This window comes from Artibeus jamaicensis, unplaced genomic scaffold (assembly GCF_021234435.1).
Source record: "Artibeus jamaicensis isolate MK-2021 breed Jamaican fruit bat unplaced genomic scaffold, CSHL_Jam_final contig_1998, whole genome shotgun sequence".
Classification (NCBI taxonomy): Eukaryota; Metazoa; Chordata; class Mammalia; order Chiroptera; family Phyllostomidae; genus Artibeus; species Artibeus jamaicensis.
Genome location: NW_026521407.1, coordinates 14,317,014 through 14,344,205, shown reverse-complemented (window position 1 = coordinate 14,344,205; position 27,192 = coordinate 14,317,014). Strand labels below are relative to the sequence as shown.

Genomic DNA, 27,192 nt, shown 5'->3' with positions numbered 1-27,192 from the left:
CCTGTTCTCCCATTTTACAGCTGCTGGAGGTTGAACTGTCACCCGAGCTCACACCCACACAACTCCCCAGGAATAGGAGGGTGAGCAGGCCCAGGAAGGTGAGGTCCCAGAAGAGGAGACCAGAGTGAAGGTGTCCCCGGGGGGGCCAGCGACAGAAGCCAAATGGTGCACTGCGGAAATAACGAGTGATGCCAGCTAAAACATGACATTTATCTCTTAAGTGATCTGAGGAACGAGGCCCACCATAGGACACAGCAGGAACCCCTCTCTCAAGCCTCTTAAAGGTGTTTTATTTGTGTGCTTTTCTTTTTAGGTTTTTTTTTACAATAATGGCACATTAAAAAAAGAACTACAAAAAAGGACCATGTCTTTGAGTCCATGTTCACATTGTCCTGCTCGGTGGCACCAGGACTGGCCGTACACTCCACTGGGGCTGGGATCCCGGCCTCGGAAAGGCGGAGTCAGCTCCCTGCACGGGCCACACCAGGGGCACAGGTGCTGTTCCTCTGGACCCCACTAGAGGGCGCGCACCTGGAGCTAACCCAGGCTGCCGCTTCTCTGAGGTCCCCCAGGTCTCTGGCAACCCTCTTCTCTCCCTCCAAATCAGAGCCAGGAGCTGGAAACATTAAGGAAATTATTTTGGTCCCCACAGGGGACTCTTTAGAGCCCTCCCCCGACCGGCAGGAGATGACACCCCAGCCTAGCCCAGTCAACTCCTCGGTCCTGTCTCCAGCCCAGCTGACACCCCAGTGGCACCCTGGTTCTCAGGCCTGACCCAGGCCGCCCCTGCCATGCCCCGAGGCCACCCTAGCAAGCACAGGAGTGATGGATGTTTGAACTCCTCAAGTTGACCCCCACTAAGAACAGGAGGACTCCCCAAGCCCCAGGGCTCTGGCTCAGAAGGAAGGGCGGAGTGAGAAGCGAGGCGAGGGGCCGTGGTAAGGGGCGCAGAGCTGAGGCTGCCAGGTGGGAAGGAGAAAAGCGACAGGGGCTGGCTGAGGGCTCTGCGGGGGCTCCTCAGGCTCCACAGTGAGAAGGGGGTCCCGGGGCTTGGTCAGCAGGCCTGGGCAGGGGGTGGGTCTATGGAGAAAGAGGCAGAAAGAGGCTTTGTCCTGCTTCTGGTTACTGTGGGGGCACAAGTCCAGGTCAAGCCCTTAGACCTTAGGACCCCAAAAAAAGGAAACACCACGCTGCGCTCAACCCGGTCTCAGCCCAGCCCTCAAGGGAGGGAGGGACCCCACCAGCCCAGGCCATGCCCAGCCCCAGCCCCTGTGGCGGCTCCCAAGGACACCCCTCCACGGGCCACCTGCCCTGGTGGCTGGGACAGGGAGGGCCCAGCTGACCCAGCTCCTCCCGCCGGGGCCCTGCCCATGCCCTTGGCTCTACTCCTGCTGCTCGTTCATTTCCATGTCAGACACCAGAATGTTCTTCTCAGTGGCCTCGCAGGGGCTGGAGGAGCTGCGGCTGTAGCGCGCGCCCTCAAAGGCCCCACGCTCGACACTCTGTCGCCGCCGGTAGAGGATCACGGCCGCGGTCACCAGGGCCAGGAGCAGCAGCACCGCCATCAGCACCACCACCAGGGCCGCCGGGTTCTCTGGGAGCGCTGCTGCGCCAAGACGGACACTCAGTCAGGAAGCCCTGCCACTGGCCCCCCTCCCGACATGCAGGGAAAAGGAGTCTCGGCCCTGCCTTCCACTCACCTGATGGGGAGAAGCGTCTCTCTTCAGCTGCGAGGAAGAGGGAGGGACCAGTTAACAGCAGTAGTGGTGGTGGTAATGTAATAGAACAAGCAGCAAACACGGACAGAGCCCCCCGGTGCCAGACACTTTCCTTAGCTCGTTTAATCTTCTAGGTACTGTTATCATCCCCATTTTACATACGAGAAAACGGAGGCCATAGAATTTAAGTAACTTGCCCAAGGTCACAGAGTTGCTAAGTGGTTTGCCCGGGGCTTGAACCCTGTCCCTGCCCAGAGTTACTACAAAATTATGGGTTTGCTGTCTAGCTTGGAAATTTGTAGGGAGAGCCAGTCCTTCCTACAGGCCAGTGCATCCCAGGGGAGTGTTCCGGCAGCCCCGGACCTGTCTGCTCACGCCTTCTCCCCTTGCACGGTCTACTGCAGAATGAGAACCGGCCCCACCCTAGTGCCAGCTTCCTGGGGACGGGAGGAGGCTGGACGTGCCTGCCAGGCGCTCACCCCGAGGGAGCTTGCAGACAACGCCCATGGTGATGTTGGTGCAAGCGCCGGGCCGCCACAGCCCACTGCTGCTCTGGATCCAGTAGCAGCTGTTGTGGCTCAGCATGCTGGGGCTCAGGCCGGGGGGGCCCCAGTTGGAGTAGTTCACGGCAGTGTTGTCCTGCCAGACCAGGGTGCCTCCTGTGGGAAAGAAGGCACTGAGGGGCATGGGGGAGGACGGACGAGGCAGAGCAGGGGGGTGGGGGAGAGCAAGCCTGTTCTAGAGCCCACTCCCCCTCCCGAAAGTCCTCACCCCCACCACGCCCGGGTGAAAGGCATCTCCCCCAGAGCCTGAGGCCTTACCCTCCCCAACCCACACGCAGGGTGCCCACCTTTGGGGCTGAAGTTCATGCCGAGCCAGGCTCCCCGACTCTGGCCCTCGAAGCTCTGCAGGTGCTCCCAGACGAACACGTTCTCCATCTCATCCAGAATGGACAGGACCGTCCCACCCACTGGACACAGGGGAGGTCCACGTCAGGACAGGCGGGTCTCCCTGGGGTAGCAGAGCCCCCAGAGGCCCCACCCCGCTCTCTGGCAGCCGGAGCAGAGGATGGCGTGGAGTCCCTGCATTTATGTGCGAGCAGTAGGAGCACATCGTGCCACGTGTGGGAGTCCCTGCATTTGTGTGCGCACAGTAGGAATACATCGTGTCACGTGTGGTCTATGGGAACATGACAGGGCACTCGGGTATGAGTGTCCGTGGGAAGAGGGGAGCATGGGGACTGCATTCACAGGTCAGAGTGTCCACGAGAGGGGTCCCCGCCTGAAACGCCCACGTGGGCTCTAGCCGGCCCTGCCCACCTTGCTGGCAGCGCTGCAGTGCCTCCTTGTGTCCCAGTCGCAGCTCCATGTGGAAGGAGTAACAGTGCTCCCGGAAGGGAATCCATGCAGAGTCGGCCAGGTCCTGGGGACAGCTGCCATGGTAGCTTATTCTTCGGGGAGGAGGGGGCCCTGAGGGGGTGCAGAACTGAGGAAGTGGCCCAGGGTCCTCCCTGGAACAGTCTGCGTCTTGCCCACCCCTCCACCGCAGCGGGTGAGCACTCACCACTGTGAAGTCCACACACAGCCCCCTGCAACTTGGTTTCACAGCTGGTGGTGCGCCAGGCCCCGTCCACATCCACGTAGGCACAGCCCCCTATGTGCTGGGGCTCCCTGTCCTGCCAGCCCACGTAGCTCAGCGGCTCCTCCGAGACCCAGGAGTACCGCCGGGAGCCCTGGGCAGGAGAGACTATCAGGGTGGGACAAAGGGGACCAGCCAGGGAGGTGGGGGCAGGGACGGCAGGGGGCTAGGAAGGGACAGGGAGGGAAATCGGGGGAGTCCGGGAGCCCACCTCTTCACTGGCCAGCCCGATCCAGAGGGGCGTGCGCAGTCCTCGGGCGGCCAGCGTGAGGAAGGCCTGCGTGTAGGGGTCGGGCACGTGGGCCAGGCTGGAGTTGCGGCTCTCACACAGCAGGAGGGCGTCGTGCCAGCTCAGTGGCTTCTTCAGCAGCCGGAAGGTGCCGTTGAGGTAGGAGAGCTCAGCGCCAGGGGCAGGGGGTGATGCTGCTGGGGACGGGCTCAGCAAGGGGTCTACAGGAAGGAGACGGGGCTCAGGCAGGCTCTGCCTCCCCAACCCGGTTCCCAGGCATGAGGCTGGGGGACTGCCAGACGTGGGGCAGAGACCAGGCCTCCAGTGGGCACAGGGCTTGAAGACTGTCAGTGACTATTAGCCACTGTTATGATTAAAGACATACTCTTGCAGATAAATTGAGGACCAAGCTATTTCTACCCAGGCACCCAGGGCAGCAGGACCTGAGTGTGGAGCTGCAGGCACCTCGGACAGAACCTCAGGTTGCTTGACACCATGGACACCTAGGGTCTGATTTCCCTGTCAGCCCTTCACACCTAAACCTGCCTCCTGAGACCCCTCAGTGCCCACTGCCTTTCCCTCTGACTGGCACCAGGCCTTTCTGCCCCTGCACTTTCCAAGCAGACAGGAGACTCTGGGGTTGGTGAGGTCAGGAATCACGCTTCATTCCTCCTGGCAGAGCCCTCGGCATCTAGCCCAGTGCTGGGGTGTCTGAGTTCCCTGATGACACGCACCTGTGCCCTTCTGGCAGATGAAGCCATGTGTCTCCTCCGTGCAGCTCCGATCATCCCAGCGGCCAGTGAAGTGGGTTGAGGGGCTGTGCAGGACCACCGCACAGCTGGTCTGGGGAAAAGGAGCTGCTCAGGGGAGCCCCCACAGCTGCCTCCACCTTGTGCCACTGCCCCTAAAAGGCACTATCAGCAAAGAGGCTGGAAGAGGGGGGACCCGGAGGGGTGAAGGCAAGCACCACAAGCTAGGGCAGTGGGGCAGAGGGTGGGTGGCAAAGGAGAGGAGGAGGGGCTTCCTCACCGGTATGTTGCCACTGGCAGCAGGGCTAGGGCCCGAGGGCTCCCCCGGCGCCCAGTTGGCGAATAGCACAGGCTCTTGCTCCACCCACTGGAAGTCCCTCTGCGAGGCATGGAGGCCGATCCAAAGGTCAAAAGTCACATTGGGCAGGCTGGCTGTGATGAATGCTACAGTCGCCAGAAGAGAGTTATGAACGAGCAGGCAGCCCCTGCTCACTCTGCACTAGCCATTTTGGGGGGCTGGGTCCAAGGACACCGGGGCCTCCCCAGGGGCCGGCCCTACCTTGCTCTAAGGGGTTGGCGATGGTGACCAGTTGCGCCTCTTGCTGTTCACAGGAGAACTGTGCCTCTGACCACTTCACCCGGTCCTGGGGGGCCTGGCCCTGGACTCGGAAACACTGGGGGAAGAGGGACGGGTGTGATGTCCAGCTCCGTCTCCCTGTCCCACAAACCCAGAAACGCCCCCGTGTGCCCCCTCAGCAGCAGGCCCTGGGGAGGCCGTGGGGACTCTCGGAACCAGGACAAAAGGGTCTCCTGGGGCAAGTCTCCAGCACCCTCACAATCTGGTGCTGCAGACCACACACAGCTGCCCACACTCTGGGGAAGTGTCAGTGGGAGGGTTCCTCTGGGCCACCAAAGGCTCTACTGTGTATGGGAACAGCACCTGGGCCAAGCACTGGGAGGACGGACAAGGTCCACCTCGCTTTCTGCTAAATGTCTTCAGAAGTGTTGTCTGAAATCTGTTATCTTGCCCTTTGAACATACATGATTATCTCTGGATACTTTTATCTCTTCTTAAATTTTAATTATTTATTTGTAGAGAGAGGGGAAAGGAAGGAGACGGAGAGGGAGAGAAACACTGATGTGTGAGAGATACATTGATAAGTCACCTTTCACACGCCCCCAGCCAGGGACCCGGCCAGCAACCAGACATGTGCCCTGACTGGGAATTGAACCCACAACCTTTCCATTTGCAGGCTGGTACTCAATCCACTGAGCCACACCAGCCAGAGCTTGTCTTTATTTCTTAATAACCTTTGTGAGGGAGCAGGTTCTAACTCCTGTAATTTTATGTTTCTTTTTCTCCACCTTCATTACTTCATAAGGTCAAAGGAACCTCCAGTGTGGGAAATCTTTACCAAAGTGAAGACAGTTTCTTTGAAAACAAATTATTTACAGTAATTTTCTGCTCAGAGGCAGTGCAATCAGGGAGAAAGAATGTATGTAAAATATATTCTGTTTTATACTAGGTAGAAGAAGCCAAGAGAATACGTTTTGGGAAAAATTTAACAAAATTAGAAAATGTTCAAAATACAACACTGACCAAAAAAACTAGGTATGAAATTGTGTTATTTAGTACAAAGTCAGTTACGTGGGAAGGGACGGGAAGGGAAGTGACAAACACTGATAGTGATGGTCTCTGGAGAGTGTGAGGTTTTTTTTTCTTTCTGTATTTTCCAAAGTTTTAATAATACACGTCTTACTTTTTTTAATAGAAAAGGTGTAATACTCAGTTGAGTATTTTCTAAGATATCTTTTATTGATTATGCTATTACAGTTGTCCTGTTTTCCCCCCCTTTACTCCCTTCCACCCCCTCCCACCCACATTCCCCCTCTTTAGTTCATGTCCATGTGTCATACACGTAAGTTCTTTGGCTTCTACATTTTCCACACTATTCTTGCCCTCCCCCTGTCTATTTTCTACCTACCGTGTATGCTACTGGTTCTCTGTACCTTTCCCCCCTCTCTCACCCTCCCACTCCCCCGCTGATAACCCTCCATGTGATCTCCATTTCTGTTTTTCTGTTTCTGTTCTAGTTATTTGCTTAGTTTGCTTTTGTTTTGTTTTAGCTGTGGTTGTTAATAACTGTGAGTTTGCTGTCTTTTTACTGTTCATATTTTTTATCTTCTTTTTCTTAGGTAAGTCCCTTTAACATTTCATATAATAAAGGCTTGGTAACAATGAACTTTAACTTGACCTTATCTGAGAAGCACTTTATCTGCCCTTCCATTCTAAATGAAAGCTTTGCTGGATAGAGCAATCTTGGATGTAGGTCCTTCCCTTTCATGACTTCAAATACTTCTTTCCAGCCCCTTCTTGCCTGTAAGGTCTCTTTTGAGAAATCAGCTGACAGTCTGATGGGAACTCCTTTGTAGGCAACTGTCTCCTTATCTCTTGCTGCTTCTAAGATTCTCTCCTAATTTTTCATCTTGGGTAATGTAATGATGGTGTGCCTTGGTGTGTTCCTCCTTGGGTCTAACTTCTTTGGGCCTCTCTGAGCTTCCTGGACTTCCTGGAAGTCTATTTCCTTTGCCAGATGGGGAAGTTCTCCTTCATTATTCGTTCAAATAGGTTTTCAATTTGTTGCTCTTCCTCTTCTCCTTCTGGTACCCCTATGATTCGGATGTTGGAACGTTTAAAGATGTTCCGGAGTTCCCTAAGCCTCTCTTCATTCTTTTGAATTCTTGTTTCTTTATTCTGTTCTGGATGAATGTTTCTTCCTTCTGGTCCACACTGTTGATCTGAGTCCCAGTTTCCTTCCCATCACTATTGATTCCCTGTACATTTTCCTTTATTTCACTTAGCGTAGCCTTCATTTTTTCATCTAATTTGAGACCAAATTTAACCAGTTCTGTGAGCATCCTGATTACCAGTGTTTTGAACTGTACATCTGACAGGTTGGCTGTATTTTGTCACTTAGTTGTATTTTTTTCTGGAGCTTTGATCTGTTCTTTCATTTGGGCCATTTTTTTTTTTGTCTCGACCCACCTGTTATATAGTGAGGGGTGGAGCCTTAGGTGTTCACCCAGGGCAAGCCAGGTGCTGTATGTGGGGCAGGGGTCCAAGAGGGAACAACAGCACTTGCTCCACTCTCTGCCGGCTTTCAGTCACTTCCCCCGCTTCCCACAAGCAAAGTGGGCCCTTCTGGTGCTGATTCCCAGGCAGGTGGGTTTGTGTACGTTTTAGGACCTAGTGGGTTTCTCCAACAAACTCTCCTGTGAGGCTGGGAGTCTCTCCCACTGCCTCAACTCCCACAGGTGTTTTCAATAAGTGTTTTGAGGCTTTATTTCCCCGCACTGGGGTCCTGGGTTGCGCAGTACATCCCGCCGCTCCCCAGTTGGTCCTCCCAGTTTATCCACATGTGAATGTGGGACCGACCGCTCCACAATCTGCCACCTCGCTGGGTCCACCAGCCACCACTTTGCCACGAGTCCTCTCCGTCCATGCCCAACTCCGCCCCTCCTACTGGTCTGCATGAATGTGTCTTCTTCAACTCGTTGGTTGTCAGACCTCCACACAGTTCAATTTTCTGGCAGTTCTGGTTGCTTTTTGTTTTTAAATTGTTTTCCTTCTTTTGGTTGTGCAAGGATGCGCAATGTGTCCACCTACGCCTCTGTCTTGGCCGGAAGTCTCACTTGAATATTCTGAGAGGAAGAGCTTCATGACACCAAGCGTCTGGCCGCACTCCAGTGTGAGACAAAGACTGACGGATCACATGACCCAAGGCCACCTGACCCAACCCTCACAGTCCTGCCCGGAAGCCCGGCCGAGGCCCATGCCCACGATGGCGGCACAGACCACAAGGAAAGGATGGCCTGCCCTCCCTGGAATCAGCTTCTTCCAGCTGCTTGTAAAAACAACGAAGGTCTACTCAGGTCTGATCAGTCAGCCCAGGACGCAAACAGCCACTTTTGGAAAAAAATTCACACTGAAGGGACCATTCTGGAAACATGTTTAGCAGGGTGGCTCCGCTGGTTGGAATGTCATCCCCATACACTTAAATTGTGGGTTTGATCCCCGGTCGGTGCACATACAAGAAGCAACCAACGAACGCACCAGTAAGTGGAACAACAAATTGATGTTTCTCTCTCTCTCCCCACTTCCTCTCTATCTAAAACAAACCAGTATATAAAATCTTTAAAATAATGACATGTTTAGAAGCATATCCATTTCTAATTAATTTCATTGCCCCAAACTTCCCTCTCTGCATACTCAAAACACTTGGGAAGAAAATTTTCTAAATGTACTAAAAAAATAACCTATTTGATCAAGTCTCCTGATTAGTTTATGAGGCAGATTAGTTTAAAATGCAGAAATTTACTAGCCAATTTAAAAAAAAAAAAAAAACGTTGTTTAACTGGTAAAGGACTGAAAAATGCAGAGAATGCCTGAGAAGGCCCAGCCACCAACAGACGAACCTTTTTCCCTTCACCTGTTCGTCTTCTGTGAGACGACTTTTTAATCTTCAACAACCACTAAAATCACATTTGGAAATAACTGGATCTTCCAACAAGACCCGCGAGCCACGAATCGTACAGGGTCAGACCACGAGTCTTTTGAATGAGGGACATGCAACCGCTGTGCCCTCTGCAATTGTCTAAATATTAACAGTGATTACAACTGATCATTTCTGAGTGAACACGATTTTTTCATACTGCTAATAGAGAAAAAGTTAAAAATTTAAAAATACTTCAAACTTTTCAGGAACTACTATAAAGGACACACGGACAAAACCAAGGGGGAGCGTGGCAACAAGGGAGGGAGGTGGGTTTGGAGGGGGTGGGGAGAAAATCGGACAACTGTAATTGGACAATAAGATAATTTAAATTAAAAAAACACTTTAAACTTTTAGCTCATGTTTTATAGTCTTTTGGTCTTACGCATATTTTCTTATATACACCATTAGTCACATTAATATAAACGTTTTTGTAGACACACCCATTTATATAATGAACACACAAACTTTGTATGTTCGTATTTTGTTTTACGAGTGGGAGTTCATTATCAGAATGTTTAACTGCTGATCTAGAAAACCATTTGGACAACCCAACCCTATTTACTGGCGGATCAGAAGGTGCTACTACACGGGGTCATTTCCCAGGAGTCCAGCCCTGGCACTGGGCCAAGCAGGGGAGGTTGGAGGGCACAGGCAAGAGGCCATAACGTTGATGTTGCCAAAAGGCCAGGACCTGAGGCTAGGCCTGCTCCTATTCACACCGTCCCCCAGATTCCCCTGCATGCCCTCGCCTCCTACCTTGTTGAGGAACTGGCTCCAGCCAGGGGGGCAGCCCCCCAGGATAGCGGGTGGCAGGTCGAGGGTCTGAGTCTTTCTGGTGCTGTTGCTGCGCTTGCAGACATAGGGCAGGGCTGTCAGGCATCTCTGGTCCCCCCAGTCCTCTGTGGAAATGGGAGGAGAGTCACTGCCAGTTCAGGGCAGGGCTTGTAGCCCCCTCATCCCCTGCACTGGGAAGAGGCTGGGCTGGGGCTCAGGTCCCTGTGCCCATCTCTGAACTCAAGTTCTCCGTGGCTGTGGGACCGTAGGGACGGGCCCTCTCCTCTGTGGTCTAGACCTTGAGTTGTGGGAACTAAGAAGATGAGAAGAGACTGGCCGTCCCTGCCCAGGGTCACGTTACTGCCCCCAACATCAACCCTCGCCTGGGCGACTGCGCCCTCTCTGCCCCCACCTCGCCCTCACCTCGGCTGGCAGTCATGTACACACACTTCTTATCCTTGCCGATGGGCCGAGGTTTGCCAGGTGCCCAGGAGATGAAGTTTATGATGGAACCATCTGTCCACCTGCAATGGCACCAGGCAGGGGTGACTCTAGCACTGGCCCCCGGCCTCGCTGCCCCCGTATGCACCAAAGAAGACCATGGGAAAGGGGGTGGGGAAGGGCCCAAGTTCAGGAGCTCATCTGGAGGCTGAGAAGTGGAACTACTGTGCTCAGTGCGGCTGGGGACCCAGGGACCTGGTGCCTCCAGGTAAGGCCCAGCTCCCCCCAGGCACGGTTTTCTCTAACTAGACAACAAGTCTAAGAGTCCCAGGGTAGGGCTCCAAGGGCAACAGCGTGCTGACGCCCGTACACTCCTTGCCCTTCCTGCCTGAGTGCAGGGTGCACGGACCCCGTACAAAATGAGGCCCCTTCCAGACCATCACGGGTACTTGCCCACATCCCGAGGGGATCTTATTCCTGAGTGACTCCAGCATAATATGAGTTGCCATGACTTAGTGCCTGATAATGCTCTGGATGCCATGCTAAGGACTCCACATACCTTATTTCTAATCCTCACAACAACCCTTCCAAGCAGGCCTCATTGTTCTCATATTCTGATGAGAAAATTGAGGCCCAGAAACGTTAGGTTACTTGCTTAAATTCACACAGCCTGCGAGGGGCAGATTTAGATTCAGATCCAGGTCTGTCCATGTCCGTGTTGTACAGACTCCCTACACCAGCCTGGGATCGAGGCTAGCCACCCCTGCAAGTGCCCTCTCCCACACCTGCTGCCCTCTGCCCTTGCCCTTCAGGCTCCTGCCCCTTACCTGAAGCGCCCATCACTCTCTGAGGTGTGCAGGCCGATCCACCAGTGTTGCTCCTGGCCCCTGGAGAACTAGGGAAGTCAGGTGGACAGGTTAGTGTTGGCGGGGCCTCTTCTGCTGCTGGCCCTGCCGACTGCATGCCCACTTCTCCTCCTGCCCGCACAAACCCACCTTCTGCAGGTTGTGTCCCAGGAAATCCAGCTCGGCCTGGCTGTGCACAGAGGCCAGCTCAGCCCGGAACCACGTACAGATGCGCTGGGCCTGAGTCCACATGGAGTGGTGCTCAAAGAACTTGTACTCAGCATCCTGGAAACGCAGCCATTCCCGCCGGCCTGCAGGGGCGATGCTGGTGTGGGAGTGGTGGCCAGGCTGGAGCTGCCTGCCTGGCCCCGGAGGGTGACAAGGTAGGTCCAGGGCAGAGCCAGGGCAGGTAGCTGGGCCTCCAAGCCCACCCAACACAGGCTGATAGGGCTGCGGGCTCCCTATCTCTCAGCTGGGACCCCTATAACCCTCTTCTGTGCCGGCCAGATCCTGCCCTGGAGGTGATGCTCTTACCCTCTCTGGACAGCGAGGGGGTGTGGTAGGCAGGGGGCCTCACCTTGTGGGCTGACGTCAGGCTCCCGCACGTCTGTGCCTACAGGGACAATGTGGACAAAGACGCTGCAGGAAAAGGAGACCCGCCCTTGGGTTCCCGGCCTGTAGCCCTTCGCCCCATTCCCAGTCCCCCAGAGCCGCCCACTCAACCTCGAGGGATCTTGCAGATCCAGTCCAGCTGCGTCTCGCACTGCAAGGCCACCCACTGCAGGGAGGCCAGGTCGAGCACAGCACAGCCCCGGATGTCGTCATCGTCGTGCCGGCTCCGGTCAAAGTTATGGTACGAGAACTGAGGACAGACAGAGATTAGAGTGGGAGGGGTCCCTGAGGTTCAAGGTGCAGACTAACCCCATCTCCAGAACAAACAAGAGACCTGGCCTGAGCAAGGAACCCCCAACCCCGGCTGGACCTCCCCACCTCCCTCCTTCCCTTTACCTCCCAGCCCAGGGTGGAAGCCTTACCTCTGATAAATCTTACCCATCTCTTCTCTCCCGCCCAGAAGACCACGCCCACAGCCGAGCCTCGCCCACCCAGAACCCCCCCACCCCACTCAGGCTCCCTCACCCCCAGGCCGTCGCTCCAGCGCCAGCTCTGGCCTGCACTGGGGTCTCGGCGGTTCAGGCCCATCCAGAACCAGTGCTGCTCGTGGATCTCGGGCTCAGATTCACTTCGGCAACACCCAGGGATGGGGAGAGAGAGTGAGGTGAGAGAAGTGAAGTGTCAAACCTGCCCTGTGCCCCTTGCCGCTCTGGTCTGGGCAGTCCTGAGGGGCCTCCCCACCTGGGCTTCTCGCTCGCCAGGGAAGGGGGGTGGCACTGAACCTGGCGCCCAGCTCGTGGGGTGGTGGGTGGTCTGGCTCACTTCCCTGGCTTCCCTTTGGGCTGGGTGTGCTGTGTCAGCAAGGCTGAAGGCTTTCACTTTAGAGAGTTTAGGAGGGGGATGGGGATGGATACGCCGGGGCTCTGGCATCAGATAAACCTGGATTCCAGGCCTGGTTCACTCATGGACCAGCTCTATGCCTTTGGGAAAATAACCCAACCTCTCAGCCCACAGGTCAATGATAATACCCACTCCCTAGGGTCGCAAGAGGATTAAATAAGGATTAACTGTTTAGCAGGGTACCTGGTGCCTGGTGAGAAGTGATCAATACGCCCTATTATAATTACTAGTCAAATAGTGCAATGGTGATGTTTGCTGGGAGGAGATACCCCGGAATTAGGATCTCAGGAAGCTGGGATCCATCGGGTTTCTCCCAGCACCGAGGGGATCCCAGTGCTGTGTGTGGTTGCGGAGCCCAGAGCCCACGGGACCGAGACGGGGTCCTGGAGGAACCCCCTGGGCAAATGCTCACTTTTGTATACTCTGTGCTCCTGTCTTTCAGGAGAAGACTTTTGTTGAGCAGTGTGGGTCATGACGGGATGGAGTAGGGTGGGAGGGGGAACATTCAACTTGAACAGCTTGTACGAACAAGGTTTGCACTAGAGGAGGGCTGGGGAGGGCGGTTCCTCGTGGAGAAGTTTGTAAGTCTGGGGAGGCGGCTGCTGCTGGCTCTGCAACACTGGTGGGCAGCACCGGGTCTCCGGCCCAGGGAGACCAGAGCTACCCTGAGGGGACAGGACGGTCCTGGCACTAGTAGCAGATACACAGGTCACCCCAAGCCCTCTCTGCCCCCGGCCCTGCAAAGCCAGGCGTTGCCCACGTGCGCACACAGGCCACCCCAGGCTCAGTACCCGAAGATCTTGTTGAGCATGTCGGCCACGAAGTGCTCCTCCTCGTAGCTGGCCAGGCTCAGCAGCCGGGCCCCCAGCTCCTGGCAGGCCCCCTGGGCCTGGACCCAGCTCTTCTTGTCCTGCAGCCGCTCAGAGCTGAACACCTGCAGGAGCAGAGTCCAGCTGTCCAAGCCGTCCCCAGTGGCCCACACCCCCAGGGGACACCTGCCCTCCCATGACAGCAGTGGGGAGCAGGGCTGGGGCCTCACTGGGCAGGGGCCCAGGCTAGTAAAGACAGATCTGCTCATCAGGGAATGAGCCCCGGAGGAGCGGGCCAACACAGGCAGCTCCTGGAGAACGTCACTGCCCAGTACCCCCAACCAGAGGCCAGACGGGGGCTCCGACCGCAGCAGAGCCACAGTCTGTTGCGGGCAAGTGCCCCGTCCTCCCGGGACTTCAGTCTTTTCCATGTAACAAAAGACTACGTCAGTGGCTCCCAAACCAGCAAGGTTTTAGAATGCAGATTACCAGGCACCACACAACCTGCTGAATCCCCACCTCCACAGAGGCAGCCTGAAAACTGGATTTTTGTCAGGCTCCCAGAAGAGCAGCCAGCCTGGGCCTCAACCTGCAGAAACCTCTGAAACCAATGATCTGCATGGTTTCGTCAATCCCTCAAACTGAGCACCTACTATGCGCCAGGTCTCAGATCCCACTGACAAGAGTTTCACCAGAAACACTCTGTCTGTAGTGCACTGTGGCAAGAAGTGTTTTCAGGGCCACCAAGTGGATCATGGCTGCGTCTCACTGGGACCCCCTCATCAGGCAAGGCGAGCTGCCTCTTTGCTCTCCTCCCCCTCCCTCCCTGACGCCAACAGGCTGCCTACCTTATAGCAGTGCCGAAGTTTGGGGTCTGAGGCCCAGCCCTGGGGACAGGAACCAGTGAGGCTGGGTGTGGGGTCCGGCCCGGGCAGTTCAGGCGTCACGGGGGTGCCCAGGCTCTGCCGGCAGATGTAGCGAGCCCAGAACGTGGTGCAATTCTTCACTTCCCACAGGCCCATGGCGCTGCCCGTGGCCAGGGCTACGCAGCCCCCACGGCCATACCCTGAAGGAGGGAGAAGGGACACCCTTACTCTGAGGAGGACTCGTGGCTTGGCCCTCCCTCTCATGCCCCTGGGGCGTCACCACCGCCCCTGCCCTTGGAACTGGCATGGCCCTCTCTGCAGGGACAGTCTGTGAGGTCGGGGCCTAGGCAGGAGGAAGGGAGTGGAGCTAGCGTCCCAGCGCTGTTTACTCCTGTGGGCTCTCAGACAAGTTGTTTAACCTCTCTGAGCTTCTTTCATCACCTAGCTCATCAGGTTATTCAAAGGGTTAATTTCTTTTTTTTTTTTTAAGATTGTATTTATTTATCTTTAGAGGGGAAGGGAAGGAGAGAGGGAGGGGAACATCAATGTATGGTTGCCTTTCGTGCGTCCCCTGTTGGGAACTGGCCTGCAGGGAACCGGCCTACAACCCAGGCATGTGCCCTGACTGGGAATCAAACCGCGATTGTCTGGTTCGCAGGCCCGAGCTCAATCCACTGAGCTACACCAGCCAGGGCCAAAGGGTTAATTTCTTAGATAATGAATGCGAAATGGTAACAATAGCCAGCACTCATATCACACTCACTATTCTAAGAGCTTTACATATACTAACCATTGAAGCCTCATATCAACGAGGAAACTACCAGGACACCCATTTGACAGGTGAGGAAACAGACCCAGAGATGTGCAGCAATAAACAGCGGAGTCTGATCTGACACAGGTGGTTTGGCCCCAGAGCCCGTTCTCCTAATGGCTTGGCCTCGTACGAATGATCAGTTCACTGGGAAGCCCTGGGTCTCGGTCCTGGCAGGACAGATCCCCCAAGGAAGTCAGGGAAGGGGCCGGCTGGGTGGCGTGGGGGAGGGGCTCACCAGGCTGGTCCCGGTTCCAGTGGGTGTACATGACCTCGTCCCCACTGAGCCAGCGGAAGGAGCCGGTGCTGTTGAGGTCCTGCAGGGCCGTCCAGAAGTACTCGCCGTCCCAGTTGTAGATGAGGCTGCTGACAAAGGCCTGCTCGAACCTGCGGGAAAGGGGCTGGTCAGGGCAGGCAGCACACCTCCTGCCCGTCCCAGCACCTCGGGCCAGATGCCCGGCCAGGGCGCCTAGGTGCTGTGTAGGACCAGGACATGTTTAGGGAATGGGGGCCCCTGAGGACCCACGGCTGACACACAGCAGCCCAGGTCACCCTCTGCTGTCTGCCCTCCGTGCCTGGCTGAGAAGAAAGTCAGGGGACATCAGACCCAGCCCAGGCCTCTCTCGGGCATCGAGCCCGCACCTACACCTGCCCCTGCCCCTGCCCAGGCCCGCCCCACCCTGGAGTCACTTAATAATCAGGAATCCTTGGGACAGTATTAGAGAAAGGCCTGGAGCCAGCTGACCACAGGATGCCACCCCACCGTTTGACAGAGGGGCCACATGAGGCATCGGGTGAAGGCCGGTCTGGGCACCGCCCCCGTTGGTGATGGTACCTGTTGGTAATGGTGACCAGCTGAGAGCCGTAGTCCGCGCACAGGCGCCGGGCCTCGCTGTAGGTCACCTGGTCCTCTCCCAGCCAGTAGCAGGACGGGCTGTGCCACTTCCAACCCTGGCTCGAGAGAGTGGGCAGCAGAGGGGTGTCTGTGGGGAGGGCGCCCCTCTCACCCATCAATCCTGGGGCAGGGGGAGGCCATCGGCGGCACCACTGAACATGTTGTTGGCTCGGGCACAGGACAGAGGGGACTCGTCTGACACCAGACGTGGCCTTCCTATGCTGTACTCTGCACCTGTCACTCCACACTCCCCCCCGCACCATTACCCCCACCTGCCAGACCAGGGGTGGGAGCACCGCCCGAGGGTGGCGGCTGGAGGGCAAGCAGGCAGCTACCCAGCCTGTGGCCTGGCGCAGAAAGACAAGCGGCCCATCATCGAACATTTAGCCAAGAGACGCTGCGGGAAAATTGCCAGTTGGCTGAGAAACCAGAGCTAAAAAGCTGGGGAAGCTGCCAGGATGTGGAGGGGCTGGGTGATCCTCTGGGGCCTGGAAAACTGAGGTGAAGGGTGTGCCCTGCCTGCGGGTGGGAGGGGAGCAGGCCCTCAGCGAGGGGCAGCAGAGAGCCCTGGGCTCCTGAGCCGGCTCTCTACCACCCGGCCCTCACACCCACGGACCCCTTCCCCCTTCCCCCTTCCCCCTCGGGCAGCCCTGAGGGGTTCTCTGTTCCTGCCTTTTGGATGAGGAACTGAGGCTCAGAGCAGTTAAGAGACTCAACTTTGTGTGCAGATCATACCAGGTGGAGCCCCGACTGGAACCCACATCGCAGAGGCTGTGTCTGTGTTCGGCCCCGCTCCTCCTAAGATGACTCCAGGTACTGCCAGGCCTTTGCCTCCAGCAGGCCTTGAAGTCGGGAGCCTTGGGGGGATGGGGGCTCAAGGTTTCAAGGGAGAGATGCAGCTCTCTGGGCAGGAGCCAGGGCAGAAGAGAAGCTGATGTGGGTGGGTGCTCAAGATTATGTATATAGGGGGGATCCTGCGTGCCCAGCAGGGCTCTGCTAAGACCTCTCGCTCTCCTGGGGTATGAACCAGGGCTACTAGCACTCCCCACACATTTCGGACCAGCCCTGGTACACGGGCATTCAGCAGTAATTCCTCCCCACCTCCCACGCCACCTCATCCAGGCCAGGACAGGGCCCCTGGGCCACTCCCTGACCATGCTGGTCCCCCGACTCCAGCTGGGCCCCTGTGTGCTCCCTCCCTCCTCTCCACTAGAGCTCATGCCTGTTTGTCATTCCCTGCTCCTCCCCACCCCCTGAGGTAGAGTTTTGGGTGCAGGTGGGGTGGGGAATGGTAAGGGGGCTTAATACAAAGGAAGACAGTGGAGCCAGACTGGCAGGGGCTGGGTTGGAGGGGCATGGCCTCAGCAGACGGAGCTGCCAGGGGCTCAAACACGGCAGACACATCCGCCCCACTCACACCTCTGCGTGGCCTGGGAGGGCCGGGGGCCTGGGAGGGGGCTGATCACCCACTCACACCCTCATGTGTACCCTCAGCCACCCCCACTCACTCATCCCACCCTCCCACTGGGTCCTATTCCGTTCCCTCCCTGGGTGTCTGGTAGCTCCTGAGGCTGAGAGCATAGGGAGCGAGATGCCAGAATGGCCTCATCCTTCCAGGAGAGACAGACAGACAAGCACCCACCACATCAGATGGTGTGATGTGTGCCAGCAAAGACAGAGGGTGCACAGAGGGCATGGGCGCACCCCAGCAGCCTCCACTCAGGTGACAACTGGCCAGACTCACTGCCACCTCCTGTTATTCTGCTGCCTTTCAGAGGTGGCTTCCCCATGGAGAGGGGGCTCGGGGATGTGAGTGGGGAGCTCTGCTTACCCCAAACAGCCCCCCACCCCACCCCACTTGACACCACTGCTGGAAAGGAGCTGTGTGGTGAGCAGGAAGCAGGCTGTGCCGAGGAAGGGAGGGCACAGTGGGAGGCTGCAGGGTTTCCGCACCCTCCCCCTGGGCGCCCCTCCGGCTGGCCCCACCAGCACCCAGATCCAGAAGCACCCTCACCTTCCGGCAGCCATGGTCCTCCTCAGTGGCCCCTTGGCTCAGCTGGCCTGCTTTCTTGCAGATGGACGGCAAGGACTGGTTACATGGACTGTCATTCCAGCGACCCTCCTGGGGACACAGGGTACGAGGGAGTCTCAGCCCCCTTCCCCGAAATCTCCCAAACCCTTCAGCAAACCAGGTTTCTAGATCTGAGCCTGCCTCTGCTTGCTGTGTGATTCTGAGCAAGAGGCCTGACCTCTCTGTGTTTTAGGCTATAAAGTGGGCAGAGCGAGATGAGTTCTATAAGCCTCACTGGGCTGATGAGAGCAAACAGAGTTGATGTGCAAATGCCTTAAAAGGTTGGCAAGCTTTGTCTAAATGGGAAAACACTCCTTTAGATTATTTATAGCTCACTGGCAGGACAGACAGACGGGATTCCCAGTCCTACATGATGTCTAGCCAGTAACTGCAGAGCCAGGCTGGGCAGAGATGGTGCCCCCGGACCTGGCTCTCGGACGACGACAGAGCTAAACAGGAACTCAGTCCCAAGCCCCTCCCTGCCCTCTGCCTCCCAGCTGTCTGTCTGCCTTCAGCTCCAGCCCGAGGGCAGAGGTGCTTGTGTGCCCAGCCCCCAGGAGAACACCTGGCATGCAGCAGCCACTTAACAAAAATTGTTTATAAAATTGGTAACGGCAGCCACTACTCTAGATGCCTCTGTCTTTACAATCCTTGGCATGATTTGTGGTGTCTCACGGGACAGCGTCCTCCTATCTGTCCCTGGAGTACCCGGGTAGTCAATCCCTGCCACGTTGCCCCTTCTGTGAAGGGTTTCTTATCTCTGCTTGAAGCCTTGCGCCAGTTCCTCCACCTACGCACACTGCCTCTGAGTCAAAGCCACGGGGAACAGACATCACCCCCCAAGTTCATGACGAGACAGGACCCTGCACAGAGCAGTCTTGGTGTGGCCTGTGGAGCATGTCCATGTAACGTGGGTTCTGGTGCCACCTGCTGGCAGGGAACAGTAGCTGGCGGGAGACCAGCATGGCTTCGGGCAACATGCTAAGGCTTCTTGAGAATTAACTTCTGTAATCCTCCCAGTGACCCTCTGAGGTTGATATTGTTAGTGTTCCATTGACAGATGAGGAAAACGAGGCACAGAGAGGTTAAGTAATTTGCCCAAGGTGACCCAGCTAGTTGGGGGAAGAAGGGGAGACTCAAACCCTGGCAACCTTTCCATGTGGAAAAAGGTTGGGGGAGGGGGGACATGGGGCTTCTGAAAGGCACCAGGGTGGGATTCCCGGCAGGTACCGATATGACTGGGATAGCACCAGAAGGCTGGGGTGCATTTGGGGGCCCTCTGATATGGAAAGGGGGTTCTTACCGGCCCCCAAATGGTGACACAGTCCTCCAGGCTGTCCCGGAAGTTGTTCGGCTCAAAGGGGTGCCAGTGGGTGAAGCTCACAATGCTCCCATCGGACCACTCAAAATTCATTTGCAGCTTCAAATCGTTGAGGCCAATCCACAGTTCCTCCACCTCTGGGGTGCAGCAGCAGAGAGGGGAGAAAGGACATGGAGAGGTCAGTCTTGGCCAGCAGAAGGGGAGGAAGGGACAAGCCCCAAGCCTCCTGGGCAGGGCCAGATGGGCAGCAGGAGGCCCTGTCCTCTCCTGAAGACCAGTGGCAGATGAGCAGACCCTCACCTTGCTTGATCTGCTTGGTGATGAACTCCAGCTCATCCATGCTATGGATGCTGAGCAGGTCGCCCCCGCCCCGCAGACACGCCTTCTTGGACTCCTGCCAGCTGCGCTTCTCCGCTTGCAGGCGGTAGCAGTGGCCCTGGAAGGGCTGCCAGCTGGGCTCACACTCCACCTTCACATTGGCCCTCGAATCTGCAGAGACCCACAAAGCTGCTGCTCAGGCATCCAGCTGCCCAGTGCGGGCACCAGACCCACTGGGCACTAACACAGGCAGGGCCTCAAATTCATTTCCTCCTAAACCTGTCACACATCAACCCTTCCTGCCGGAACAGGTCTGAGTGCTGAGTGATGATGAAAAGACAAAGCCTTCTGGGCCTGCTGGAGGCCCCGGGGGCAGAAACCTGGGAGGTGGTGGTGTCCTGGCAGATTCCAACCAAAACAGGACGGCCCCTAGCTGGGGCTCGTTCAGCCCTGGGAGCCTCTGTTCCCTCTTCTATAAATGGAGTTTCCTGCTATAAGTTTCAAACTTAGTTCATGTCCACCTTGCTTAGTAAAAGTAACCAAGGTCATTAACTCAAATACCATCTACTGAATGTGGACTCAAAGCTGGCCCTGGTGGTCCAGGATGGAGGCACTGAGGAAATGGGGCCCCACCATGTGGGCGGCAGGTGAGGTCACTGCTGACTGGCTGGCATCCCCCGCTGGGATTTCTTCTAATGCTATTTCCCCCACCCCAGCTCCTCTCCTCGCTCCCCAGGGCTGACAAACTGATGGGTCCCAGGCCCTTCCACACCCCCACTTCCGTGCATTTCAGGTTCACCCTCTGGGGATTGGGGCCCAAGGGCAGCTGAGACAGACAAGCCCTCACTTGGGCCTTGGCATTTCACCAAACCACCCACAGTGTCAGGCTTGGGCAGGCTTCTGCCTGGCTGGGCGGGACAGCATGTGCCCACTTGAAGCACCACCCATGGCTGGGATGCTGGGATCCACTGCATACGGGGAGCCACTCAAGGGTCCAGCCCAGCAAAGTGGGTGGGGCTGGAAGCCAAAGCAGATCTCTCCTGGGCTCTGGACATGTCGGTCACCTCTGCCAGCCACCCAGCAAGGACCAAAGGCTGCTGCCCCAGACAGAGTTTAGCGGGTGTTCAAACCCAGGGGCCCACTTAGGGCTGTGGGAGGAAGGGAGCTCAGGAAATACAGGCAGAAGAAACTGCCTAGAGCAATGCCTCCTATAGAGATAAGCAGCCTGGGATGAAAGAGGAAGTGTCAAAGGCCACAGTCAGAGAGGAGTAGCCACAGAAGCCACACCTAGGAGATCCAGGGGACAGAATTTGGTGAGCCAGTCCCTAGAGGGACCAAAGGGGCTAAGCCTGCCCACACTGGGCCCTCTTTCCTTTAGAAAGCAGCTTCTAGAAGACCTGGAGTTGGTGCCAGAGGTGAGGTACCCTAGGTGAGGGGCAGGCAGCAAGATTTTAAGCCTTTGCTTCTCACCCCCAGGTGAGGGGAGGGGAGAAAGCGGGAGCTGACGGCCCTCAAACAGTCTTTGATGTTTTAATGGTCAGAAACAGAACTTTCGCTCCATAAGGTCTTTACTTTCGGTGAGTTTGTGTATTTTTTTTTCTGTTTTTGCAGTATTTTGCTTGGAAAACTTCCCTCTTCCCCAGTCTCAGGGTCCCTGGATGCCTGTGGGGGTCCCTGCAACCTACACTGACAAGCTGCCAAGACCCCTCTGGGTCAGACCAGTCTCCAGCCTCATAGACAAGCCTCTGAGGGACATGAATTTACTGTTTGCAACTCAAGAGACCACACACCAGTGAGGGGCAGGATCCCCAAAGCAGTGCCCCACCCATTGTCCCCTACTCCCTCTAACTCCTCCTTGAGGCCCCTATGACTCACACATGTCAGCAAGGCAGAAAGACCTGCAAAGGCTCCTGCAGCCCACCTGGCCCCACCCACACCTCCCCCAGCAGCCGAGACCCCAGGGGCTGGCTGCAGCCTGCCTTTCTGAACCTTTCTCTTTGCCACCCTCTCGGCCAGCGCTTCTCACATGGTAGGCATCTGCACAGGTATCACAGGTACAGGGTCCTGTAAAGTTCAGGTCCTAACTCAATTAATCTGGGGTGGGGCCTGAGACTCTGCATTTATAAAAGCTCCCAGGTGACGCTGTGCTGCTGGCCTCGGCACCACATGTTAAGTAGTCACAAGTCTGTACTCCAACCTTCTTGCTCACCAACCTTGCAACCGCTGTGCCTTCCACGCCCCACACCTCTGTGTGCGCAGTTCCCTCCGCCAAGGGGCCCTCCCTCCCAAGGGGCCCTCCCTCCCACCTCTATTCACCACTCAGCTGGAAAGGCCAAATCAAACGTCACCTTCACTTCCGTGAAACCTTCCCTCAACCTCTGAAGCTTAATCAATCCCTTCTCTAGGCATCCCTTGTCCTGACATTATTGCGCATATCTTAGTAACAGAACGCAACTCAGGATATTCCAGTGGTGTGTTGAGATGTCTGCCACCCTCCGCAGACTCTGACTTCCACAAGGTCAAGATAATACCAGCATTTAACAAAGTTCTCAACAAATCCCCGAATGAATGAATTAATGGCACTTCCCAGGGCACACCAGAGTCACCTGCGCTGCGAGGCTGTGGCTGTGCCGTGAGCAGCCCCACCTCCCACCTGCCCCTCCCCGACGTGGGCGGACCGAGGCTCACTGGGAAGCTCTGGCTCAGCTGGGGCGTTGAGCTTCTTCTTGCACACGTAGGGCAGCGCGATGCTGCAGTCGCGGTTCTGCCAGCCGCCGGAGGACTCCGTGCGGATCACTCCACAGTTCTCCTCACTTGGGTTGTCCGGCTGATCTGTGGGGAGGGCAGGGCGCCAGCACCCCAGGAGAGAGACTCACACCCTGGCCCCTGGAGCCCTCTCTGAACCTCCTGCTCCCTCGGAAGCCTGAGCCAGCTGGAGAGGCCAAGGCCCCCACTCAGCCCTCCCTCCCTGGGCACGGCAGGGCCTCACTGCTTTCTCAGCTGTGGACCCACGTGTCCTGGGCTCTGCTCCCAGACTGGTACCAGCCCCACCCAGCTGCCCTGGCCAGGCTGCTGGTGCGCTGGGTACACGGGGCTGAAACCCAGTCCTATGCCCTGAGCATTAGGTTCTAAGTCACACCAGTGCACTGTGTGGCCCAGGGGGGCCACTCCAGGAGGCCCTCTTCCACCTCCAATTTGAACAGATGGTGCCTGTGGGGTCCCCAGGCTGCCCTGCACCCAGAACCCTGCGCCTCACCACTCTCCCAGTTGAGGTACTTGAGCGGCGAGTTGTCCGACCACTGCCAGCCTCCACTGGTGTCCAGGTCATTAAGGCCAATCCACAGTGTGGAGCTATAGCCAGTGAGGAGCCCTGACAACAAGACAGTGAAGGTGAGAAGCTGGCCACCCGTCCTTAGCCCTCCTATTTTGCCCCCACCAACGCCATCCTTACTCCCATAAGCAGAAAGGGCTCAGGGTCCTGGCACCCCGCCCTGTCCTCAGGTGGGTCCGACCCCGGTCAGCCAGCCCAGCCCCGGGCTGCCCGCCACCTCACCATTGATGTAGGTCTGCTCGTGGATCTCGGTGATGCTCAGCAGATCTGCCCCTTGCTGCTCACAACTGGCCCAGGCCTCCCTCCACGACAGTGTGGACTGGAAGTTAAACTGGTAGCAGCTGTCGGTGAGCTGGTCCTTGTCCCAGAAGGTCTCACAGTCATTACCTGCCACCATGAGAGCCGGACATGGATCCCTCCCCAGTCCTCTGCTTTACGGTTCTACACAGGAGACCCTCACAGTGCGGAGACCCCACGCAGGCTGTCCCACGCTGTGAGAAGGGGCAGCTTCTCACCCCGGTCCCCCAAGTTCCGCCACCCGCCACCCCCTCATGGCCAGCCTCCCGCCTGGAGCCGCCCCGCTCTCACTCTTGATGGGGCAGAAGCCCCAGCGCTCGTCCTTGCCGTAGTCCTGGGTGGTGGCACACCACAGGTGGCCATCCTCACGGCCCGTGCTGGTGCAGCTATGGAACCACTGGTTGTCGTACTTGAAGGGGATGGTGCAGGGCTTCCCGTGGGAGTTCCCCTGGATGGTGTAGACCTCTGCAAGGAAGGGAGCCAGGCTTTGGCGTCGCGATCCTTGAGGCGCCCACCCCCTATAACCCAGGGAGCCAGGCTGGGCTGGGCAGGGGTCACTGGGGGGGAGGGGGAGGGACAGTGGCATCAGAGAGTGGCTTTAAGGCTCCCTCTACCATCAGATTGTCCCAGGAGCCTGGGAGAGGTCCTGCTGCTCACCCCACAGGATCCAATGCCCCGGATGGCTGTCCAAACTCCAGCTGGGAGAGGGGGCCACCGAGTCACCCCCCGAGGTTTGACCCTGAAGGAATCCCTATGCAGCTCCCCAGGCTGGGGGCTCCACTGAGCACCTCCCTCCCCAGGTTCCACCTTGGAACTCAGGGTGGCTTCCAGGAAAAGCCCCCCAGGACGGAGCTGCCCCTGGGGTTGCCCTGGGGTCTCCCTGGAGGGTAGGCCTGGGAAAGGAAACTTTACAGTGGACACTTTTGTACTGTTTGAAGTCTTTACAAGTAAAAACTTCAGCTTTTAATTTTGCAAGTTTTTAAAAAGTGAATTAAACGCTTTGAAGTTAATTTTCTTACTCAAAATGCTTCCCATCACAGTTAAAGACGTGACTGTGAGGGGGCTGCAGGGGACAGAGGCCTTGTCCCCGGAGCTGTCCCTCTGACGCTGCAGTGCCCCCGACACCCTCCCCCGCCAGCAGCCTCTCACCGTAGTAGGGCCGAGCACAGAGATCCTCTTCGCTGCCATAGATGCGCCACGGGCCACTGCGGGTCTGGTCGCCGCGCTCGGGGCTGCCAGCCTTGGAGGAGTTGCCGACTCGGCCCGCCAGAAGCAGGTTCAGCTGGTCGCCCAGTGTGTGACAGTGCCAGCGAAGATTCATTGCCTCCCGGTCACACTCGTACATGCCCAGGGAGGCTGTGGTGTTGGTGCCCGGCCAGCCTGTGCCCAGGCACTGCATGGCACCCAGGTTGAAGAGCCGGTTCCGGGAGACCCACTTCCAGTGCTGGGCAGGAAGGCCGTTACTGCAGTGCGGGGAGACCCTGACCTGCCCACCCTGGGCCTCCAGGCAGCCCTCCAGTCCATAGCTGAAGATGAGGAAGACGTTGGGTTCTGGAAAGGAAGGCAGGACATGAAGCCATCACAGGGGCTCTCCTGGTGAGCACTTGACGGCCAGCACCACCTACAGACAGGCGCTGACCATGAGTCCGGTGCTGGGTTGCAGCCCTCCACCCCACGTGGCAAGTGGGTACCGCACCCTTTTCTGAAGGTCTTAGGAGAGGTGAAGGCGTTCCCATCACACACACTGCAACCTTGTCCTCGTCGCTGTTACAGAACGCGGCTTTCCGCCACAGCGTCCGGCCTGCATCATTTTGCCCCCTCGCCCCTCAGTGTCGTTGGCTCCATCCTTGCCTAGCATCTTGAGTCTCCCCAGACCGCTCACCACCCCTCACACCCAACCACTCGTGCCCCATAACCACTGCACTCCCACTTTTCAGACAGCACTGGGCTCTCTGGATCCCCCACCCTGAGTCTTCTCACCTATCACCTCACTGTGGAGACACTTTGTGGGGGACAGTGAAATCCAACCGGCCCCCGGCACGCCCACTTTACAGATGAAGAAATCAAGGCTTCAGTGATTAGACAGCAGACTCGTGGTTGCCTGGGGCTGGGCTGAGGAGATGGGGGCGGGGAGGCCCTGCTGAAAGGTGCGGGTTTCTTTGGGGTGGTGTTCTCAAACTAGAGTGTCCTGACAGTCACAAAGCTCTGAATACACCGAAACCCCATTAATTGCATGGTTTAAATGGGTGGGTTCTATAGCATGTGAGTTATATCTCAAAGCTGTTATATATTTAAGCTATTATTATATTTTAAAGGGAAAGGGGGTGGGGAGAAACTTGAGGAGAAGAGTTTAGAGACAGGAAGTGACCTAATCACGGGATCTCACAGCCAGTGAGCAAGTCCCGTCTCTCTGACATCCATGGTTCTCCACCTTCCTCTTGTTCCCCAACTTAGTGCAAAACCATCATTTTCATACCTTGAAAGCATGAATCTAACTGCTAAGGGTTCAAATCTCAGCTCTGCCTGTTACTGTGTCACTTGGGCAAGTCGCTGAATTGCTCTCTGACTCAAGTTTCTTCATCGTAAGACTGTAGTAAAGGGCCCTGCCAGTGTGGCGCAGTGGGAGTGTCATCCCATCAACTGAAAGGCCACAGGTTCGATTCCCGGTCAGGGCATGTACAAGAGGCAACCGGTCGCTGTTTCTCTGTCGCATCCATGTTTCCCTATCTCTCTCCCTCCCTTCCCCTCTCTCTAAAAAATCAATTTACAGACTTAAACAAAAAAGACTGTTATAAAGGTTAAATGAGGTAATACCGCACACGTGAAGCGTGTAGACCAGGGCCCGGCACACAAGTCAGGGCAGCCCCTGGCTGCGGGGACACCGTTAACCCCCCTGCCGCCCCCGCACCATTCTTGACGTCGTTTCCGTAAGCGCTGACTCTGACTCACTTGTAGCTTGTAGATAAATATCCTGTTTGTTAAGACCCTGGGGACTAATTTAAAAAGATACAGGCTCTGGGCATCCCAGCCCCGGGAGACGTGCTGACCTTCAACCATAAAGCCATCAGACGGCTGACGCACACCAGACTCAGCCGAACGACTATGCTCATCTGCATGTTTATTATTATGACTATTGTGACTATTTATTACTAGTTCATGTTAGAGGTGGCAAGAACACTTGACCAGAGCCCCAGGCTGGTCAGAGATGGAGCTGCGGTTCGGTCCCGGTCTGCGGAGTCCAGACCCCGAGTGCCTCCTGTTCCCCCACACAGGTCCTGTCACCTCTCCCTGGGCCGTTCTCCACGGCCAGCCAGAGTGACCTTTCAAAGATCACTCTGTAAGTAAGTTCCAAAATGCTTTAAAAAATAACATTGAAGGTCATAAAGAAAACAAGGATGAATTTTGTGGACCAAAAAGGGATGCTGTAAAAAAAAAACAAACCAAAAGGAACTTCACAGGGTGATCTGATCACTTGATTGTAATTCTCCTGACATTTACCTGGTATTTGGTTCAGCATCTGCGTCCACTATTTCTCTTCATTATGGGTCACTTTCTCCCCCTGCCTGCATGTCTAGCAATTTTTATGATAAACTGGACATTGTAAATAACGTTGTAAGGAGTCTGGATTCTTTTCTTCTCCATGGGACCTTGTGGAGGGTGTGCTTCAGGGAGTCTGGGTTCATCTTCCTAAGAAGAATGCTGGGCTTTGTCCTGGCAGCAGTTATATCACTGGTGAACCGCCTCCGTCCTGCAGGGCTTGGTTTTAGGCTTTGCTAGGGTGGGGCTGTCCTGGTTTTGCCTTAGTTTTAGGGTGTGTCCCTTAGCCTTGGGTTTAATCATAAGGTGAGGCCCTTCTGCAGTTTCAAAGGAAATATTTTTTTAAGATTTTATTTATTTTTAGAGAGAGGGGAAGGGAGGGAGAAAGAGAGGGAGAGAAACCTCAGTTGCCTCTCACATGCCCCCCAACTGGGGACCTGGCGGGCAACCTAGGCACCTGCCCTGACTGGGAAT

The 27,192-nt window shown here is 56.4% G+C and overlaps 1 protein-coding gene across 2 annotated transcripts in view; it reads right to left on the bottom strand.

Annotated features, from left to right (window-relative positions):
- Window positions 1–269: 269 nt before the first annotated feature.
- MRC2 (mannose receptor C type 2) overlaps window positions 270–27,192 on the bottom strand; it is a 53,208-nt gene continuing 26,285 nt past the window's right edge. Inside the window, exons 2-30 of one of the 2 annotated variants that reach the window (XM_037163688.2) lie at window positions 24,331–24,732; window positions 23,473–23,646; window positions 23,107–23,271; window positions 22,810–22,923; window positions 22,242–22,385; window positions 19,536–19,724; window positions 19,218–19,372; window positions 17,858–17,965; window positions 15,784–15,899; window positions 15,187–15,335; window positions 14,120–14,337; window positions 13,254–13,396; window positions 12,088–12,190; window positions 11,674–11,812; window positions 11,528–11,563; window positions 11,101–11,261; window positions 10,933–11,000; window positions 10,088–10,188; window positions 9,647–9,789; window positions 4,894–5,008; window positions 4,615–4,778; window positions 4,320–4,428; window positions 3,568–3,806; window positions 3,282–3,450; window positions 3,038–3,187; window positions 2,569–2,688; window positions 2,198–2,377; window positions 1,701–1,727; window positions 270–1,606 (exon numbers count right to left, since the gene is read on the bottom strand). In XM_037163688.2, coding sequence (XP_037019583.2) covers window positions 1,383–1,606; window positions 1,701–1,727; window positions 2,198–2,377; window positions 2,569–2,688; window positions 3,038–3,187; window positions 3,282–3,450; window positions 3,568–3,806; window positions 4,320–4,428; window positions 4,615–4,778; window positions 4,894–5,008; window positions 9,647–9,789; window positions 10,088–10,188; window positions 10,933–11,000; window positions 11,101–11,261; window positions 11,528–11,563; window positions 11,674–11,812; window positions 12,088–12,190; window positions 13,254–13,396; window positions 14,120–14,337; window positions 15,187–15,335; window positions 15,784–15,899; window positions 17,858–17,965; window positions 19,218–19,372; window positions 19,536–19,724; window positions 22,242–22,385; window positions 22,810–22,923; window positions 23,107–23,271; window positions 23,473–23,646; window positions 24,331–24,732 — 4,325 coding nt within the window. In that variant the 3' untranslated portion in view covers window positions 270–1,382. The remainder of the gene's footprint in view (window positions 1,607–1,700; window positions 1,728–2,197; window positions 2,378–2,568; window positions 2,689–3,037; window positions 3,188–3,281; window positions 3,451–3,567; window positions 3,807–4,319; window positions 4,429–4,614; window positions 4,779–4,893; window positions 5,009–9,646; window positions 9,790–10,087; window positions 10,189–10,932; window positions 11,001–11,100; window positions 11,262–11,527; window positions 11,564–11,673; window positions 11,813–12,087; window positions 12,191–13,253; window positions 13,397–14,119; window positions 14,338–15,186; window positions 15,336–15,783; window positions 15,900–17,857; window positions 17,966–19,217; window positions 19,373–19,535; window positions 19,725–22,241; window positions 22,386–22,809; window positions 22,924–23,106; window positions 23,272–23,472; window positions 23,647–24,330; window positions 24,733–27,192) is intronic. The other variant, XM_037163689.2, reaches the window with a different exon arrangement.